This window comes from Pristis pectinata, chromosome 38 (genome assembly GCF_009764475.1).
Source record: "Pristis pectinata isolate sPriPec2 chromosome 38, sPriPec2.1.pri, whole genome shotgun sequence".
Classification (NCBI taxonomy): Eukaryota; Metazoa; Chordata; class Chondrichthyes; order Rhinopristiformes; family Pristidae; genus Pristis; species Pristis pectinata.
Window position 1 is genome coordinate 7961535 of NC_067441.1, and position 20166 is coordinate 7981700.

The 20166-nt window shown below is 49.8% G+C and overlaps 1 protein-coding gene across 1 annotated transcript in view; it reads right to left on the reverse strand.

Moving 5' to 3' along the window:
* Positions 1 to 20166, reverse strand: part of LOC127586934 (autophagy-related protein 2 homolog A-like) — a 180832-nt gene that overhangs the window by 152729 nt on the left and 7937 nt on the right. The window contains 3 exon segments of the mRNA XM_052044963.1: positions 688 to 790; positions 6167 to 6316; positions 9940 to 10090. Coding sequence (XP_051900923.1) covers positions 688 to 790; positions 6167 to 6316; positions 9940 to 10090 — 404 coding nt within the window.

Below are 20166 nucleotides of genomic sequence, written 5' to 3' on the forward strand. Positions count from 1 at the left end.
CTGGACTCTGTTGAAACAAGGCCAGCTTAATGTTAAGACAAGCCCAGTTAATGTTGGAAACAAGGCCAGTTTCCCGCCGACAACCTCTGTTGAAATTGCCCACTTCATTTCTCACCGAACCCTTGACAAGACGACAAGGAGAAGGTCAGGCAAGTCAGACAGAAGTACTTCAGAGGTAGGAGAAGAGGGGCTTGTGAGATAAGTGCAGGAGTGAAAGGGACGGAAGGGTATTCCGAAGCAGTTAGTTAGGAGCTTCATCTGATATTCCCAGGTTTGGAGAGTAGAGAGATGGGATTGGAATGGGTGGGTAATTAGTTTTGAAAATGGAATTATACTGTGTGGAACACTGAAACATTTGGACAGCGTGATTAGCCTGGTCAGAACAAATGGAGTGCAAGAATAGTGTGGTTAGTCTGAGTGGGATATTAAAAGCTATTGGGAACAATGGGTGTGGGGAATAGTGGGTGTGTTGTACTAGAGACCTGGAGTTCGACGGCCAATTTCTTTGCTGCAAATTATCCATAAGAGAAGACTTTCATCTAGGACCCTGATCCCACAGCTGAAAGGTCAGAGTCTGAGTTTCACGGCTCAGACTTCCCAGACCAATCCCAGGCAGGACCCAAGGGTCCCACCCAGTCGTACAGACGTTCTCAATGCCCCCACTACTGGAAGATCATCCCTACTGACCTCTTTATGTGCATCTCCAGGGCAATGCCGGTCCTGGAGCCTTCAGGAGTGTGTTCTACTCGCACGATGGTATCCAGGAATGTCACTTTTATCCTCCTCAGCACTGGTTATTCAAAAGCAAAATGAGAAAGTCCATTTAATAAAAACGTATCACATGCTTTAACCACGGTGCAGGTCCTCTGGCAAGGAGAAGAAACTACCGCACCTCACGTGCCCCAACGCGCTCCACAGCTAACGAACGATTTCGCCGGTCGTTGTTGCCTGGCAGACGTTCACCAGAAATATACGCACAGCGTGATCCCACACTACGGCCAGTTTTGGACATGATGAGGAAGAAATTGTGGCCTAGAGCACCAAGAACTACCCTGCTGTGTCCGGAGTGCCGCAGGATATCTTAGTCTCAGCAACTGCAAAAATGTATTTAATCTCACGCCATAATTTCCTATACCCTTTCACATCCCACACTCCCACCAGAACTCTACTCTTCAATATCCTACCCATTCCAATCCCACAGTTCTATCACCCCCTACAGCCTTTAATATCTCACTCACACTCTCAAATCTCTTAAGATCCCATGCAGAGTAATCTTATTTTCATCATTTATATCCTAACTGTTCTACACTCATTGTTCTTACTCTCCATACATCCACTCTGACCCCAGGTATATGTCTGTTAATACCTCATCCTGTCTAATCCCACTCCCTCCTCACTCCCCCACGCTTTAATATTCCAACCCAGTCTAATCCCACTGACCTCATCCTTTGATATCTCACCCAATTGATCCTTAACATGCCACCCTGTCTAATCCCGATCAGATTAGTTTATTGTCATATACACCGGGGGTGCAGCGAACACGGTACTGTGGCGGTTTTACGTAATGCTATTACTGTGCCAGCGACCCGGGTTCGATTCCGGCCACTGTCTGTAAGGAGTTTGTACGATCTCCCCGTGTCTGCGTGGGTTTCCTCCGGGTGCTCCGGTTTCCTCCCACATTCCAAAGACGTACGGGTTAGGAAGTTGTGGGCATGCTACGTTGATGCCGGAAGCGCGGCGCCATTTGCGGGCTGCCCCCAGAACACCCTACACAAAAAGATGTACTTCACTGTGTTTCGATGTATATGTGACTAATAAAGATATCTTGTATAAAAAAATTCCTTGCTCGCATGAAGCCTGCAGAGTAAACAGTATACCTGGGTGATCGTAAGTACGATGAGGGGTACAAAATGGCAGAATGGTGTGAAGATTGTGCAAATCTGAAGTAGTGCAAAAGAAATGCTAAGGTGACAATAACAGAATAACCCAGAGAGGTAGAACAGAGAAATAAAGGACCGCAGATGCTGGAATCTAGATGAAAAACACGACGATGCTGGAGGAACTCAGCAGGCCAGGTAGCATCCGTGGAGAAAAAGGCGGGTCTGAGGAAGGGTCCTGACCCGAAACGTTGACCGCCTGCTTTTTCTCCACAGATGCTGCCTGGCCCTGCCGAGTTCCTCCAGCGTCACAAGAGGTAGGACGTGGCAGCACCACAGGGAAGGGGATGCGAGAGAGGTGAGTGGTTCGGGACTCTGATAGCAGTGGGGAATCCTTTTCTCCTGCTCAGTCATAATATTCAATCAGTCCCACTTTTCCACCTACTCCAATTAATTTGTTTTGAGGATCTGGGTGTCACTGGCAAGATCAATATTTATTGCCCATCCCTAACTGACCTGAGAAATTGGTGGTGATCCACCATTTTAATCACTGTAGTCCCTTCTGGCAAAGATGCTGCTCTGGTGCTGTTGGGGATGGAGGTCTAGGATTTAGACCCAGTGACAATAAAGGAACAGCAGTATACTTCCAAGTCAGGATTGTGGGTGACTTAGAAGGGAGCCTGATGTATGTGGGCTGTCCCAGTCATAAGTGGTGGTATAGAGATTGTAGGTTTGGAAGTTCTGCAATGGCAGCCAAGTGCATTTTGTGGTGGAGACACGAGAGACTGCAGACACTGGAATCTGGAGCAACACACCGAGGGCAGCATCTGTGGGAGGAAAGGAATTGTCGACGTTTCGGGTTGAAATGCAGAAGCTGCTTGACCTGCTTGAGTTCTTGTAGCAGAACGTTTGTTGCATTTTGTAGGTGGTACACACTGCAGCCCGTGTTGCTGGTGCTGGAGGGAGGGAGTGTTCAGGGTGGCAATCGTGCGGACTGCGTTGACCTGGATGGTGTCGAGCTTCTTGAGAGTGAACCCAGGAGAGTGGAAAGGCGTCCTATCACACTCCTGAGTTGTGCCTTGTATATGGGGGGAAAGTCTTGGGTGAGTCACTCTGGGTTGCTGCAGGGAAACCAGCCTCTTGTCCCTGGTCTTGGAGTCACAGTATTTATGTGGTTAAATGAAAGGTACATAAGAAGGGATCATTATGGTCATAGAGAGATACAGCACAGAGGGGAACAGGCCCTTCAGCCCACCGTCCATGCTGACCATCAACCACCCTTCACATTAATCCTTCACTAATCCCATTTTCTCCCCACATTCGGATCAACTTCCCCAGATTCTACCACTGACCCAAGAACAATTTACAGCGGTCAATTTTTACTACAGCACAGTACAGGCCTTCGGCCCACAATGTTGTGCCAACATTTTATCTGCTCTAAGATCTATCTAACCCTTCCCCACACATAGCCCTCCATTTCTCTATCATTCATGCGTCTATCTAAGAGTCTCTTAAATGTCCGAATGTATCTGCCCCCAACAACCTCTGCCAGCAGTGCGTTCCACGCACCCACCACTCTCTGTGTAAATAACTTACCCCTGACATCCCCCTTATACCTTCCTCCAATCACCTTAAAATTATGTCCCCTCGTGTGAGCCATTGTCACCCTGGGAAAAAGTCTCTGACTGTCCACTTGATCTATGCCTCATCATCTTGTGCACCTCTATCAACACACCTCTCATCCTCCTTCTCTCCAAAGAGAAAAGCCCTGGCTCACTCAACCTATCCTCATAAGACATGCTCTCCAATCCAGGCAGCATCCTGGTAAATCTCCTCCGCAACCTGTCTAAAGCTTCCACGTCCTTCCTATAGAGGCGACCAGAACTGAACACAATACTCCAAGTGTGGTCTGACCAGAGTTTCTATGGAGCTGCAGCATTACCCTGACAGCTCTTGAACTTAAGTCCTGGACTAACGAAGCCAGCACACCATACGCCTCCTTAACAATCCTATCAACCTGCGCAGAAACCTCTGAGGGATCTATGGACGTGGATCCCAAGATCTTTCTGTTCCTCCACATTGCTAAAAGTCATGCCATTAACCTTGTATTCTGCCTTCAACTCACAACCCTCATGTCTTTGAGATAGGGGAGGAAACCGGAGCACCCGGGGGAAACCCACGCAGTCACAGGGAGAATGCGCAAACTGCATACACAGACAGCACCGGAGGTTGGGATCGAAACCCAGGTCTCTGCCACCATGAGCAGTGGCTCCTACCCACTGTGCACGGTCCACCCCTGTGCAGGTGTCCAGGGAGCAACACCAAGCCTTCCACAGAAATAGATTCATTCTCCTATTGCTTTTTGCGGGAGCTTGCTGTGCACGAATCAGCTGTCGCATCTTTTTTCTCTACCCTCATGGGACATCGGCATCTCTGGCAAGGCCAAGTACATCGTAGTCATAGAGCTACAGAGCACAGAAACAGGCCCATCTGGCCTCAACTTGTCCATGCTGACCAAGTTGCTTACCTGAACTAGTCCCATTTGCCTGGTTTGGCCCATATCCTTTCCTATTCATATACCTGTCCAAGTGTCTTTTAAACATAATGGTACTTGCCTCAACCACTTCCTCTGGCAGCTCGTTCCATTTCCCCACCACCCTCCGTGTAGGAAAAACCTGCTCCTCAGGTGGCTTTTTAATTCTTTCCCCTCCCAGCTCGTGCCCTCTAGTTGTAGGCTCCCCTACCCTGGGGAAAAGACTGTGACCATCCACCTGATCTATGACTCTCATGATCTTATAAACCTCTAATAAGGTCACCCCTCAGCCTCCCACAGGGGAGAATGCCTCAACCTATCCGGTCTCTCCTTATAATTCAAGCCCTCTCGTCCTAGTAGCATCATGGGAATCTTTTTCCGCACTTAATCAATATCCTTCCTGTAGCTGGGCGTCCAGAAACTGCCACACGGTACCCCCCAAGTGTGGGCTCACCAATGTCTTGTGCAGTTGTAACGTGACATCCCAACTCCTGTACTCAATCCCACGACCGATAAAGGCAAGCGTGCCAAATGCCTTCTTCATCACACTGTCTACCTGAGCCACCACTCTCAAGCAATGATGTACGTACTAAGTCTGTGTTCTACAACCATTTCCAGGGCCTGCCATCACTGCCTGCCCTTGAGAAGATGGTGGCGAGCTTCACCATAGCACATATGGTGTAGATATGCCCAGTGATGCTGGACTGAGACCTCCGGGGTAGTAACACAGCCAGGCACCGTAGTGTAGCAGTTAGCGTGACGCTATTACAGCGCCAGTGACCCGGGTTCAATTCCCTCCTCCGTCTGTAAGGAGTTTGTACGTTCTCCCCAGTGACGCGTGGGTTTCCTCCGGGTGCTCCGGTTTTCCTCCCACGCTCCGAGTTAGGAAGTTGTGGGCACGCTATGTTGGCGCCGGGAGCGTGGCGACACTTGCGGGCTGCCCCCAGAACACTCCACGCAAAAGATGTACTTTACTCTGTGTTTCGATGTACATGTGATAAGATGTCTTATCTTAAGAGGAATATCAGTACATGTGCAAGTCAGGAAGGAGGAAACTCACGGGTGGTGGCCAGTGACCTCCCTCCTTCATGACATGCAAATATACTACACCAGCTGCTCTTCTCCTGTCCGGTGGCAGTGCCTATGGGCTTAGCAGCAAAGAAGTAAAGGACTGCAGATGCTGGAATCTAGATAAAAAACACAATGATGCCGGAGGGACTCAGCAGGCCAGGCAGCATCCGTGGAGAAAAGCAGGCGGTCAACGTTTCCGGTCAGGACCTTTCTTCAGGACTGAAGATAGGAAAAGGTGAAGCCCGATATATAGGAGGGAAAAGCTACCCTCCCTCCCCTACACCTGCCTATCCACTATCTCTTACCTGGATCTACTTATTCCCCCCCCCCCCCCCCCCCCCCCCCCCCCCCCCCATATATCGGGCTTCCCCTTTTCCTATCTTCAGTCCTGAAGAAGGGTCCTGACCCAAAATGTTGACCACCTGCTTTTCTCCATGGATGCTGCCTGGCCTGCCGAGTTCCTCCAGCATCATCGTGTTTTACAGGCTTAGCAGCAGCCTTGGTGAGTAACCACAGTGCATTCTGAAGGTTCCTACACAATATCTGCACATAGGGAAGGCTATAAAATTACTTCGGGAGATGGTGGTTGAGAGCCTTTTCATTCACTGTTGGGAATAACCTCAAACAGAATGGATTGGAGAGGGTGCCAGTAGTTGGTTTAACTGAACCACAGGACCATACTTACCAGTCTCTATGGTCTGTGCAAACATCTCGAGCCCCTCCAAGGGCTGGGTTGGTTCTTCAGGCTCCTCTGCCTGCTCCTTCAGGCACTCTTTGGCCAGCTGCATGCTGGTCGTCATACATGATGACCAGCTGGGAGACTCGGTCCCTGGGGCCTGCGAGAGAGAGAGAGAGAGAGGTAGCAACAAAGTTAGAGGTCGGCAGAGCAAGATGCTGCAGGACACTGCAGTTCCCGAATACACCAGGTGAACAGCAGAAGAACGCGCCACCTAGCTCGTTCTCCCAACACGTAATGTTCTGCAAGGGAACAGGCCCAGAATACAGGAAGCAGATGTTAATACGGAAACTCGGATAATCTACTGACCAACCATTCAGAGACCGAGTGGTTTGACATTTGGCTCATAAGTTGAGGTTTACCGCGCTGTCAGAAACTCCCCGGGGTCCCCGGTTCTCACACTCCCCTGAAACCCACTGGTGCCCCAATTCCCCCACACTCCTGAAACTCCCAGGCCCCCCGGTTCCCACACTCACCTGAAACCCACCAGGGCCCCGGGTTCCCCCACCCCTGAAACCCACCGGGGCCCCCGGTTCCCCCACTCCCCTGAAACCCACCGGGGCCCGGTTCCCCCACTCCCCTGAAACCCACCGGGGCCCCGGTTCCCCCACTCCCCTGAAACCCACCGGGGCCCCGGTGCCCCCACTCCCCTGAAACCCACCGGGGCACAGGTTCCCACACACTCCCCTGAAACTCACTGGGGCCCCTGGTTCCTGCACCCCCCTGAAACTGCCCAGGGCTCCCGGTTCCCCCACACTCCCCTGAAACTCACTGGGGCCCCTGGTTCCCGCACCCCCCTGAAACCCACCACAGCCCCAGTTCCCCCACACCCCTGAAATTCACCGGGGCCCCGGTTCCCCCACACCCCTGAAACCCACTGGGGCGCCGGTTCCCCCACACCCCTGAAACCCACCGGGGCCCCGGTTCCCGCACTCCCCCTGAAACCCACCGGGGGCCCGGTTCCCGCTCCCTTTAAAGTTAGCAGGTTTACTGGAAACTTACAATACTGTGTAACATCTAAAAAGTGAATTAAAGTGCTTTGAGGTATTAATAACAACATCCAATCTTAACGAATGGTGACACAGGCTTGCAGGTTCCTACTCCTTTTTCTACAAAAAGCTACGTTAATGTAGCACCGGTATCAGTAAGTCAAAATTTAACCACCAGAGAGATGCCAGAGAGCAGATGAGCAATGGCTTAGTCAAAGAAGTGAGTTTTAAAGGCTATTTAAGAAGGAAAACAAGATAGTTAGGACCCTGCTGCCAAGGGTGAGCAGATTAAATTGAGGAGAGCAGAACAGCCAGAACTGGAGAAACAATGAGACCAACAAATCCTTGTGCGAGTGGGAGGTTATGGAACACAACGAAATAGGAGCAGGAGTAGGCCAGCTGACCCCTCAAGAGTGGGTGAGGTGGAAGGCAGAGGGGATTATAAATCAAGGCACTGTTGGAATGCAAACCATCCAGGGAAACAGGCACAGGATTTGAGGGATGAACAACACCCACTTCACCACAAAAGCCTGGCTCTGTGCTGGCTGACGTGAATCAGGCATCAGACCACCAAGGTTCAACTTGCACTTGACCAACCAAATCCCACCCTCCCCCCCCACCCAAAAATACGGACCATCCCCGGGTAATGAATGGGTTCTGTTTTTACAAACGTCCGCAAGTAAATTTTGTCCCTAAGTCAGAAAATACACAAGAATCACACGATACGGTAACCACACCCCTACAGTATGTAATGAATGGCAAAGGCATGCAAGACTGGGTAAGAACCATTACTAAAGGTGGAGAAGGAGACAGGAAACTCATTCTGGGAGCAGCAGGACCAAAGCAGGGTTTCAACCCAAAACGTTGACCATTCCTTTCCCCCTCACAGAGGCTGCTCGTTCATCTGTTCCTCCAGCATCTGCAGTCTTGTCTCTCCAAAAACCAGTTCTGCCATTCATAGGACATACGTCGGACTTTTGAATTTAATAACGTTAGGGGAGTTTGTTCGAATGTAGGGGTGTCCCATTAGTAACCCAGGGACAGCCTGTATATTTTATTCATACAGTTTCAAAAAAAGAACACTCCCTGGAACGTAGGAGAATGAGGGGCAACCTTATAGAAGTGTTTAAATTATGAGAGGCATAGATAAGGTGGACGGTAAACAGTCTTTTCCCCAGGGTAAAGGAGTCCAAAGCTAGGGGGCATAGGTTTCGGGTGAGAGGGTAAAGATTTAAAAGGGACCTGAGGGGCAACTTTTTCACACAGAGGGTGGTGAGTACATGGAACGAGCTGCAGAGGAAGTAGGTGAGGGAGGTACAATAGTATCATTTAAGAAGCACTCGGATAGGTATGTGGAGGGGGTGGGGCTTAGAGAGATATGGACCGAGTGCAGGGAACTGGGACTAGCTGGGTGGGCACTGTGGTTGGCATGGACTGGTTGGGCCGAAGGGCCTGTATCCATGCTGTATTGCTCTATGACTACATTGTCTCTATTCACAGTATCATTACGCTTGGTACGGCAACTGCTCTGCCCAGGACCACAAGAAACTGCAGAGAGTTGTGGACACAGCCCAGCGCATCACGGACACCAGCCTCCCCTCCTTGGACTCTCTTTACCTCTCATTATCTTGGTGAAGCAGCCAGCATAATCAAAGACCCCACCCACCCAGGACATACCCCCTTCTCTCCTCTTCCATTGGGTAGAAGATACAGGAGCCTGAGGGCACGTACCACCAGACTTAAGGACAGCTTCTACCCCACTGTGATAAGACTATTGAACGGTTCCCTTACATGATGAGATAGACTCTGACCTCACAATCTACCTTGTTGTGACCTTGCACCTTATTGCACTGCACTTTCTCTGTAGCTGTGACACTTTACTCTGTACTGTTGTTGTTTTTCCTGCACTACCTCAATGTACTCTGTACTAACTCAATGTAACTGCACTGTGTAAGGAATTGACCTTTACGATTGGTATGCAAGACAAGTTTTTCCACTGTACCTCGGTACGTGACAATATAATAAACCAATACCATCTTTTGCGTGCGTTCCATGAACGCCAAGTCCAAGAGGCTTTTACCCAACTTCCAGCCTAACAGTGTGTCCTTAGCGATAGCTGTACCCAAACCACCACCCTACCTCTACCACCCAGAAGAGATGAGAGACAAGCTTTTATGTAGGGGGCAGCCAGGACTATCATGAGTGGATGTGGCAAGTGCCTGGATGTAGCTAGCCCCACCCTATTCTGGACCCTTATACGGGTTTATAAAATCATGCGGGGCATAGATAAGGTGAACAGCCACGGTCTTTTCCCCAGGGTAGGGAAGTCCTAAACTAGAGGGCACAGGTTTAAAGTCAGAGGGGAAAGATTTGAAAGGGACCTGATGGGCACAGAGGGTGGTGGGTATATGAAACGAGCTGCCAGATGTAGTGGTTGAGGTGGTACAATTATGACATTTAAAAGACACTTGGACAGGTACATGGATAGGAAAGGTTTAGAAGGATATGAGCCAAATGCAGGCAAGTGGGACTAGCTCAATTAGGCAACCTTGATCAGCACGGACAAGTTTGGGCCAAAGGGCCTGCTTGTGCACTGTATAACTCTATTACTCTAAATATGACCTATTGCTTTTTTTCAGAAGCCTTTTGTTTATATTGCTTCTCCTCCTGCAAGTGCCAAGAGGCAAGCAGCTCCAGTAGCTCACAGAAGTATCTCAGCTGTGGCTTGCTTACCAAAGCAGTACTTGGGTCTGCACGTGACCTGCAGTCCTGATACCTCCACAGTGCAGTTCTCAGTGATCAGGGCAGACCAGGGGATGGTCACCGAGATGCTGCTGATGAAACCATCGGTGATCTCCAGTGGCGCACCCAACGAATCCAGGAACTCATCAGGGACTGCAAAGCAAAGGGAGAACATGTTATCACCTGAGGATCATCCGTACAGGTCCTCTAGCCCCTTCACAAGAGCATCTCGTGACAACCTCAACACTGCGCCACAGAGGGTATGAGGGCAGGAAAGGAGGAGCTTTCGAGTCAGCCAGACAGTTTGGAAGGAGGAATCACGAGTTCTGGGCTTATGAGGATTTGAAGACACCCGCCAAGGGAGAAGGGAAGCGAGTGAGGCGCAAAGGGTTCCGCACGTACAGAGATAAGGACAGATGCTTCTCATCGTGTAAAAGGCAAATTCTTTGCCTCAATAAACATGGCCTGACAGCATTTGATTGAGATAAGATCTTTATTAGTCACATGTACATCGAAATGCATCTTTTGTGTAGTTTGTTCTGGGGGCAGCCCGCAAGTGTCACCACACTTCCGGCGCCAACATAGCACGCCCACAACTTCCTAACCCGTACGTCTTTGGAATGTGGGAGGAAACCGGAGCACCCGGAGGAAACCCACGCAGACATGGGGAGAACGTACAAACTCCTTGCAGACAGCGGCGGGAATTGAACCCGGGTCGCTGTCGCTGTAATAGCGTTACACTAACTGCTGCACTACTGTGCCTGCCCATCAGAAATGTGATTTTAACATCTCGCCAAGCACAGATGTCCTCCATGTCTCATCGAGTGCTATGGCCGTGCAGGGATCCACAGCCAAGCCAGAGTGTGGTCCCAGCAAACATCTGCACACAGACACCTTCCAGCAGAGCGACTGGCTGCTGCTGTGATTCCTGCTCCACTCAGTCCATCCCCAGCCTGCTCACTGTAGAGCAACAGCGGCCCTGACAACAACCAGCTCACTCAGACGTCACTGACCCTAACCCTAACCCCAGGTATGAGAGTTTGTCAGGTCTGTACCAAACCTGGCAGTATATGCATCGATCAAGTCAATTTGGGAGATGAAGTTTCCAAAACAACAGAAATGGATATAAAGAAAATGTAAACTGGGCCTCTTCATTCAGATTACAAGAAGCCGTGCCATCTTTTCGCAGCTCCCATCGGGGCAGGAGGTACAGAAGCCTGAAGTCCCACACCACCAGGTTCAAGAACAGCTACTTCCCTATAACCATTCAGTTCCTGAACCAACCGGCACAACCCTAATCACCTACAGTTTAGCAAACACTACGACCACTTTGCACTGAACTGAACTGTTTTGTTTTGTTCTAATTGTGTTCTTTATTATAAAAATTGTGTACAATTTATGCTTAAATTTATGTTTTTCTTGTGAATGCTGCTTATCTGATACTATGTGCCTGCGATGTTTGCTGCAAGCAGGTTTTTCATTGCACCCGTGCACGCACGTACTTGTGCAGGTGACAATAAACTCAACTTTGACTTTGGACAGGCTAACAGTGGGTCAAACTGAAGGATCACAGGTTGAAACAAGCAAGGAGGTGGCTCTCCATACAAAGAGGGAGCTACCCCTGGAACATACTCCAGGACAGGCCAGGGAGGCAGCCATTCCAGGATCACTGAAGAACCCCTCACAAGGAGAGTGCGAGGAATGAACTAAGATGGGTAACGTGGCCTTCCTCGACCATGTTAATCTTGTCAGGTATCGAGAATTTCCAGAAGCTATGCTGGAAATACAACATAAACAGCCCAGCGCTCAATCCGGAATTAAAAATGAAAGGTGCTAAGGGATTGATGTAAAGATTCACCAGTCACCTTCTGGGAAGAATGTCTACAGCCCTCATCCTTGAATGCCTTGCAACTCTCTTGTGAAACGGCCCGACCAGTTAAGAGTGGCACAGTGGCTCAGCAGGTAGAGCCACTGCCTCACAGCTCCAGCGACCCGGGTTCGATCCCCACCTCCGGCACTGTCTGGGTGGAGCTTGCACATCCTCCCTGTGACCGTGTGGGTTTTCCTCTGGGTGCTCTGGTTTCCTCCCACACCCCAACGACCTTGCGTGTCAGTGGGTTAATTGTCCCTCGAGTGGTAAAATCTGAGGTGAGAAGATGGGAATTGTGGGGACAACGGAATTACAGGGAAAATGTGGGGGAAAGGGACTCAATGGACTAAAACTCATGTTGTGTGGACAACAAATATTGGCCCTATCATCACTGTCCACATCACACAAATAAATAAGATTATCCTAAGTTTCTTTGGTGTAGAGCTCAGGGACCCAGCCAGCTCTGCACCAATACACAATCGGATCGGGGGGAATGTATCTTCTCATTGACCACGGGAACAGGATTGTCCACAGACCAGCTTTCACATCAGCCCCCGGCTTTCCCTCTCAAAGCAATGTGCACAAGTGCTGTAGCTATGTGTCTGACAGCTCATGATTTGGGAATGTGTATAAACACAGTGCAGAGTTCCTGACCAGTGCCAAGTAACCAACCCCCCTCTTCCTCCCCCCTCCCACCACCCCCCCCCCCCACACACACACACACACAAAACTCACACACTAACAAACACCACATGGTCTCCTCAAAGGCAGCCAAAGGAATCCCGAGGCCAGTGTTGTCACTATCCAAACAGCACAGGCAGCAAAACAAGGTAACGTCACTCAGCCACGCACAACTGTGACCCAAGCAGCCGCTCACTGCAGCTGACAGAGAAATAGAGTGCCTCCCTCGACTTCGAGATGTCCCAAAAGACCTTACAGCCAAGGAAGTACCTTTCCACATGCTGTCAGCATTGTAAATGCATCTAGTTGTGTTGTAGGAAATACAGCAGCAAATCTAATGGCGGTGAAGACACACAACATCAATGTGATAATGACCAGCTCTCTTGTGGTAATGTTGACTTGTTTGCCATGCAGAAGATAGATTGTTTCTGAGAGAATCTGCAGTTATGGTTTCTATTGAATACTTAAGTGAGATGATGCAGCTGGTAGAATACACGCTGAAATAAAGCAAAGAAGGGTATGTGCAAATGGATTAGTTGTTTCTGTGCTGTACAACTATGACTAGACTGGGACAAAACACTGGGGAGAACACTCCTCCGCTGTCTTCCCTTTGGCGATTTGGTACCTTTGGTCATTTATCCCCATCAGAGCGGGCAGACTGCATCATATCTCAGTGGGAGATGGAGAGTCACACAAAGGTGGAGGTGTTGTGGATAGTGTGGAGGGCTGTCAGAGGTTACAGCGGACATAGATAGGATGCAAAACTGGGCTGAGCAGTGGCAGATGGAGTTCAACCCAGATCAGTGTGAAGTGGTTCATTTCGGTAGATCAAATATGATGGCAAATATAGCATTAATGGTAAGACTCTTGGCAGTAGGTATAGAGATGTCAGGGGTAAATTTTTTACTCAGAATGGTGAGTGTGTGGAACGGGCTGCCGGGCAACGGTGGTGGAAGCGGATACGATAGGGTCCTTTAAGAGACTTTTGGATAGGTACACGGAGCTTGGAAAAATAGAGGGCTATTTCTAAAATAGGGACATGTTCGGCACAGCTTTGTGGGCCAAAGGGCCTGGATTGCGCTGTAGGTTTTCTATGTTTCTATAAGATATAGGAGTAGAATTAGGCCATTCGGCCCATCGTCTGCTCCACCATTCAATTATGGCTGATTTTTTTCCCCAACCTCATTCTCCTGCCTTCTCCCTGTAACCCTTAACCCCCTTACCAATCAAGAACCCATCAATCTCTGCCTTGAATACACCCAATGACCTGGTCTCCACAGCCCTCTGTGGAATGAATTGCACAGATTCACCTCCCACTGGCTGAAGACATTCCTCCTCATCACAGTTTTAAATTGATATCCCTTTATTCTGAGGCTGTGCCCTCGGATCCTAGATTCTCCAACTGATGCAAACATCCTCTCCACATCCACTCTATCCAGGTCTCGGTAGGTTTCAATGAGATCCCCCACCACCCCCATCCTTTTGAATTCCATCGAGTACAAGCCCAGAGACATCAAACACTCTGGATCTGAATGATGGCAACTCCAGGAGCGCCGTATTTGCTGAGCACTGTGTTTTACACCCTAGCCAAGATGAGACACTCAGGTCTCTAGAGTAGGGGGCAACAGTGAAAGTCAGCAGGTCAGTTCAGAGCCCAGGTGCTAAATCCAAGATGTTGGAATGATGATATTTGGAGCACTGCATGCGGCTCTGTCAGACCTGCTAAGTGTAGCAGTTAGCGTAGTGCTGTTACAGCGCCAGCGACCTGGGTTCAATTCCTGCCGCTGTCTACAAGGAGCTTGTACATTCTCCCCGTGTCTACGTGGGTTTCCTCCGGGCGCTCTGGTTCCACCCACATTCCAAAGACGTATGGGTTAGGAGTTGTGGGCGTGCTATGTTGGCGCCAGAAGAGTGGCGACACTTGCGGGCTGCTCCCCAGCACATTCTCAGTAACGCAAAAAGACTCATTTCAGGTGTGTTTCGATGTACGTGTGACTAATAAATAAATATCTCATCTCATTAAACTGGAAAGGGTGTAAAAAAAAGATTCACGAGGATGTTACCGGGACTGGAGAGCTTGGGTTACAAGGAGAGGCTGGACAGACTGGGACTGTTTTTCCTGGAGCGTAGGAGGCCGAGGGTGATCTTATAGAGGGACATAGATAAGGTGGATGGTCACAGTTTTTCCCCCCAGGGTAAGGGAAGTCCAAAACTAGAGGGTATGGGTTTAGAGAGAGAGGGGAAAAATTTAAAGGGGACCTGAGGGGCAAGTTTTTCCACACAGAGGGAGGTGGGTATGTGGAACAATCTGCCAGAGGGAGTGGGTACAACTACGACACTTAAAAGACATTTGATTAGGTACATGGACGAGAAAGGTTCAGAGGGATATGGGCCCAACGCAGGCAAGTGGCACTAGCTGAGTGAGGCAACTTGGTCAACATGGATGAGTTGGGCCAAAGGGCCTGTTTCCGTGCTGTATAACTCTACGACTCTATTACTCTTAACAAAATAGCTCTTGCTTTTTTCAGAGGCCTTTTTGTTTTATATCGTTTCTCCTTCTGCAAGTGCCAAGAAATGAGCACCTCCAATAACTCACAGAAGTATCCAATCTCTCGGTTGTGGAAATGGGCTATTTGGCCATGGAGGCATTGCAGTCCCATCCGAATTTGCACAGGTACGGGAAAAGTCACAGGACGGCGAGAAGGGAACAGAAGCTTGGTGGGATATCCCACCCCTCCCCAACCATTCCCTGGGCCCAGGGCCCACTGGGAGCTGCTGTTAAAGTTTTTCTGATCACACACACAGAGTTGGACTGGAACCTGGGTCTTCCTGGATCAGTGTGGCTCCATTTACTGAGCCTTCGGTGGGAAATAGAACATAGAAAACCGACAGCACAATTCAGGCCCTTCAGCCCACAAAGCTGCGCTGAACATGCCCCTACCTTAGAAATTACTAGGCTTACCTGTAGCCCTCTATTTTTCTCAGCTGCATGTACCTATCCAACAGTCTTTTAAAAGACCCTATTGTATCCGCCTCCACCACCGTTGCCGGCAGCCCATTCCATGCACTCACCACTCTCTGAGTAAAAAACTTACCCCTGACATCTATACCTACTCCCCAGCACCTTAAACCTGTGCCCTCTTGTGGCAACCATTTCAGCCCTGGGAAAAAGCCTCTGACTATCCACCAATCAATACCTCTCATCATCTTATACACCTCTATCAGGTCCCCCCTCATCCTCCCGTCGATCCAGGAGAAAAGGCCGAGTTCACTCAACCTGTTCTCATAAGGCATGCTCCCCAAACCTGGGAGCATCCTTGTAAATCTCCTCTGCACCCTTTCTTTGGCTTCCACATCCTTCCTGTAGTGAGGCGACCAGAACTGAGCACAGTACTCCAAGTGGGGTCTGACCAGGGTCCTATATAGCTGCAATCTCAAACTCCAAAGAAAACCTTGCCTGTCACGGTAAACTGGTGCAGGATAGAAATGGTTTTAAACAGCTGCTAGGGCGATGGTTTGTGACAGGACGTAGATTTTGGCCCTCTCACGCAATGACTTAGTACACAGATTACAAGTATTGTGCAAAGCAGTCATGTAATGACAGTTCAATGTTCTCCCTGCCCCCACCTCTGTTGCCACAAACACAGCAGTGTTTCATCACCACAGTGGATGTGCTTCGACAACAGTACAGGAAACTGAAATGGAAAACAGAAAGTCAGTGGTGGGAGGGTGGGGGGGGGGGTGGGGAAGGGACATGAGTGGAGAGGGAGGGGAGAAAGGAGGTGGGGGAAAAACATCACAGGGGGTCCAGAAGTGGGGGAGGAAGAGAAAGATGGCAGAGGGATGTGGGAAGATGGAGAGCAGAGAGAATTAGGAGGGAGGTGAAGGGGAGGGAGGGGTAATCTTTAAGAAACATTTAAGAAGCATCTTTACAAGCACGAATCGCCAGTACGTAGGTTACGGACCAAGAGCTGGTAAACGGGATGAGTTTGGAAAGGTACGACAGTCAGCATGGACGTGGTGGACAGAAGGGCCTGATCCTGTGCTGATTTCCATGAGAAGGACTGGTGTGGGAGGGAGGGGGTAAGGGGAGGGGGGGGAGAGAGAGAGTCAGTGGAGGGAGGGGAGGGCAGGGCTGGCAGGGCCAGTGAGCAAGAGGGGAAGGTGAGGGGAGTAGTATGGGAGGGAAATCCAAAATGAGGCACCTCGTCCAAGATTGGTATTGGTATTGGTTATTATTGTCACTTGTACTGAGGTACAGTGAAAACTTGTCTTGCGTACCGATCGTACAGGTCAATTCATTACACAGTGCAGTTACATTGAGTTAGTACAGAGTGCATTGAGGTAGTACAGGTAAAAACAATAACAGTACAGAGTAAAGTGTCACAGCTACAGAGAAAGTGCAGTGCAATAAGGTGCAAGGTCACAACAAGGTAGATTGTGAAGTCAGAGTCCATCTCATTGTATAAGGGAACTGTTCAATAGTCTTATCACAGTGGGGTAGAAGCTGTCCTTAAGTCTGGTGGTACGTGCCCTCAGGCTCCCATATCTTCTACCTGATGGAATCCGCAGTGACCCACTCCTGCAGAGAGCCCACTGTGAAGCTGGAGGGCAGGGGGCGGAGACCAGACTGATCTCTGACTATGTCCAGATGAGGCAAACATTGAGGGCTAACAACAGGGGACAAACACCTCAAGGAGAAAAGAAGTCCCAGCTTGGAAGAAAAGATGTGGACTCTCGATACGAGGCGACCCTCGGAAAATAAAGGGAGAGCGGCTGACTGTCAGGAGGTTTCCCTGCGTGAGGTTCTCTGCCTCACTCTCCTGGGCTGGGCATCAGTTCACACAGGGATGTCTCAGCGGGGAGCGTGCCTTATGAGAACAGGTTGAGTGAACTCGACCTTTTCTCCCTGGAGTGACAGAGGATGAGGGGGGACCTGATAGAGGTGTATAAGATGAGAGGCATTGATCGCGTGGATAGTCCAGCGGCTTTTTCCCAGGGCTGAAATGGTGGCCACAAGACGACACAGGTTTTAAGGTGCTGGGGAGTAGGTATAGAGGAGGTGTCAGGGGTACGTTTTTTACTCAGAGAGTGGTGAGTGCATGGAATGGACTGCCGGCAACGGTGGTGGAGGCAGATACGATAGGGTCTTTTCAGAGACTTTTGGATAGATACATGGAGCTGAGAAAAATAGAGGGCTATGGGTAAGCCTAGTAATTTCTAAGGTTGGGACATGTTCGGCCACAGCTCTGTGGGCCGAAGGGCCTGAATTGTGCTTGTAGGTTTTCTATGTTTCTATGTTCTGCTCGATGGCAGCATTCTGCACCAGGTGAGGCTTTGGGTGAGCCAGGTGCTGTACTGAGCTGGTGTACTACTGGCTTCAGGTGAGACACAGAACAGCACAGGAACAGGCCCTTCTGCCACCATGTCTGCACTGACCATGATGCCGATCTAGCTAATCCCAATCTGTCTCTGCACATGATCCACATCCCTCCATTCCTGGCTTTTTCACGAGTCTGTCTAAATGCACTCTAAACGTAGCTGCTTCCACCACCTCCCCTGGCCGTGTGCTCCAGGCACCCACCACTCTCAGTGTAAAAAAAAATTGCCTCGTAAATCTCCATTAAACTTCTCCCCCCCACCTTAAACCCTACGTCCTCTAGTATTTGACATCTCTCTCGGGACAAGACACCATCTCCCTTGTCGAGTCAGGTCGAGTTTGTTTGTCATGTGCACAAGTGCAGCGAAGTACAGGTACAGTGGAGAAACACTTGCAGGCACATAGGTACAGACAACATGGAATATAAATTGTACAAGATAGTGAAGAGAAAGCAAAATTTATACCTCTCATAATTTTATACACTTCAGTCCTCGAACCAAGAGACGTTGAAGCGAGGCCTCACTGTCCCCTCGAGGGAGGAGGGCATCATCTCACGCTCACCGTTGGAGGGAGAGCAGGACAAGTCTTCCCAATGTTCTGCTCGAGCCCCTCGACTAAAAGCACTAGCACGTGATCTGGCACTGGCTCTCTACCATCTGTGGAAGCCAGCGATACCTACATTACAAGAGGCACCACTTCAAAGTTTCTTCACCAGGTCTGAAGCACTTGGGATTTCCTGAGGTCACGCAATGTGCACGGTGTAATAACTTACGAGAGATATGGGGTTCTTGCAAGAAAGTAGCGCTGAGATAAAAGATCTTAATGAATAATACAGGAAGAATGAGGGGCTGAATGCTGCTTCTATTTCTTACGTTGCCTCCTGACATAACATAAGCACACAAGAACAGATGTAGGGGTAGGCCATTTGGCCCTTCACGCCCCGCTTTCACAATCGTCAAGATCGTGGCTGATCTACCTCTGTACCACGTTCCTGCTTTTCCCCCCTTAATTCCTTTAATATCCAAAAATCTGTCCACCTCTGTTTTAAATGAACTCGATAACCGACTCTCCACAACCCTCTGGGATACAGAAGTCCAAAGAACTTTCCGGCATTTGCACGAAGAAATTTGTCCTCACTGCAGTCCTGGCCCCTTATTCTGAGACTGTGACCCAGTTCTAGACTGTTCAGCTGGGGAAACGTCCTCCCCGACATCCCAGCCATTTTATAAACTTCAATGAGATCTACTCTCATTCTCATAAACTTAGAGAACACATGCCTGTCTACTCAGTCTCCACGTATACGTGGAACCAGTGCAGCTTCAACAACACTCAAGGAACCCAACAACATGCAGGAGGTAGCAGCCCGCTTGACGGGCACCCCATCCACAACCATTCACGTCACTCCACCACCATCACACAGTAACATCTCCAGGATGTACTGCAGCAACTCGCCGAGAATCCTTACACAGCACCTCATACCCACACATCAAGGACTGCAGTGGTTCAAGTAGGCAGCTCACCATCACCTTCTCAAGGGCAACTAGGGAGAGGCAATTAAATGCTGGCTCAGCCTGTAAATCCCCATCCCTTCAATGAATATATAATTGTGTGTGGAGTTTGCACATTGTCCCCATGGCCGTCTCCACTGGTACTGCTACCCCAGTGTTATACAGTGACAGAACCCATCCCCACGGTACTGTACCCCAGTGTTATACAGTGACAGACCCGTCCTCACCGGTACTGTACCCCAGTGTTACAGTGACAGACCCGTCCCCACCGGTACTGTACCCCAGTGTTATACAGTGACAGGACCCGTCCCCACCAGTACTGTACCCCAGTGTTACACAGTGACAGACCCGTCCCCACCGGTACTGTACCCCGGTGTTATACAGTGACAGACCAGTCCCCACCAGTACTGTACCCTAGTGTTATACAGTGACAGACCCAGTCCCCACCAGTACTGTACCCCAGTGTCATACAGTGACAATGTAGTGATGCACCTCTGGCACTGCTGCACTCCCTCAGCGCTGCGCTGGGATATTCAGCCTGCGTTATGCCCCAACCTCTGGTTCTCAAACCCACAACTCTCTGCCTCGAGAGACAAATCAGAGAGACCACTGAGCCATGGCTGAGTTGTGTAATGGTATTCGAACAGTAAGATCCCAGGCACGGTCACTGACTGTGCCTCACTACCTGGCTGATTCCGTCACCTGAGGGCCATGACACAGGCCCACTTTGTCAGGGGAGATATCACAATCCCACCTCCCCTCACCCAATCTCTGCACAA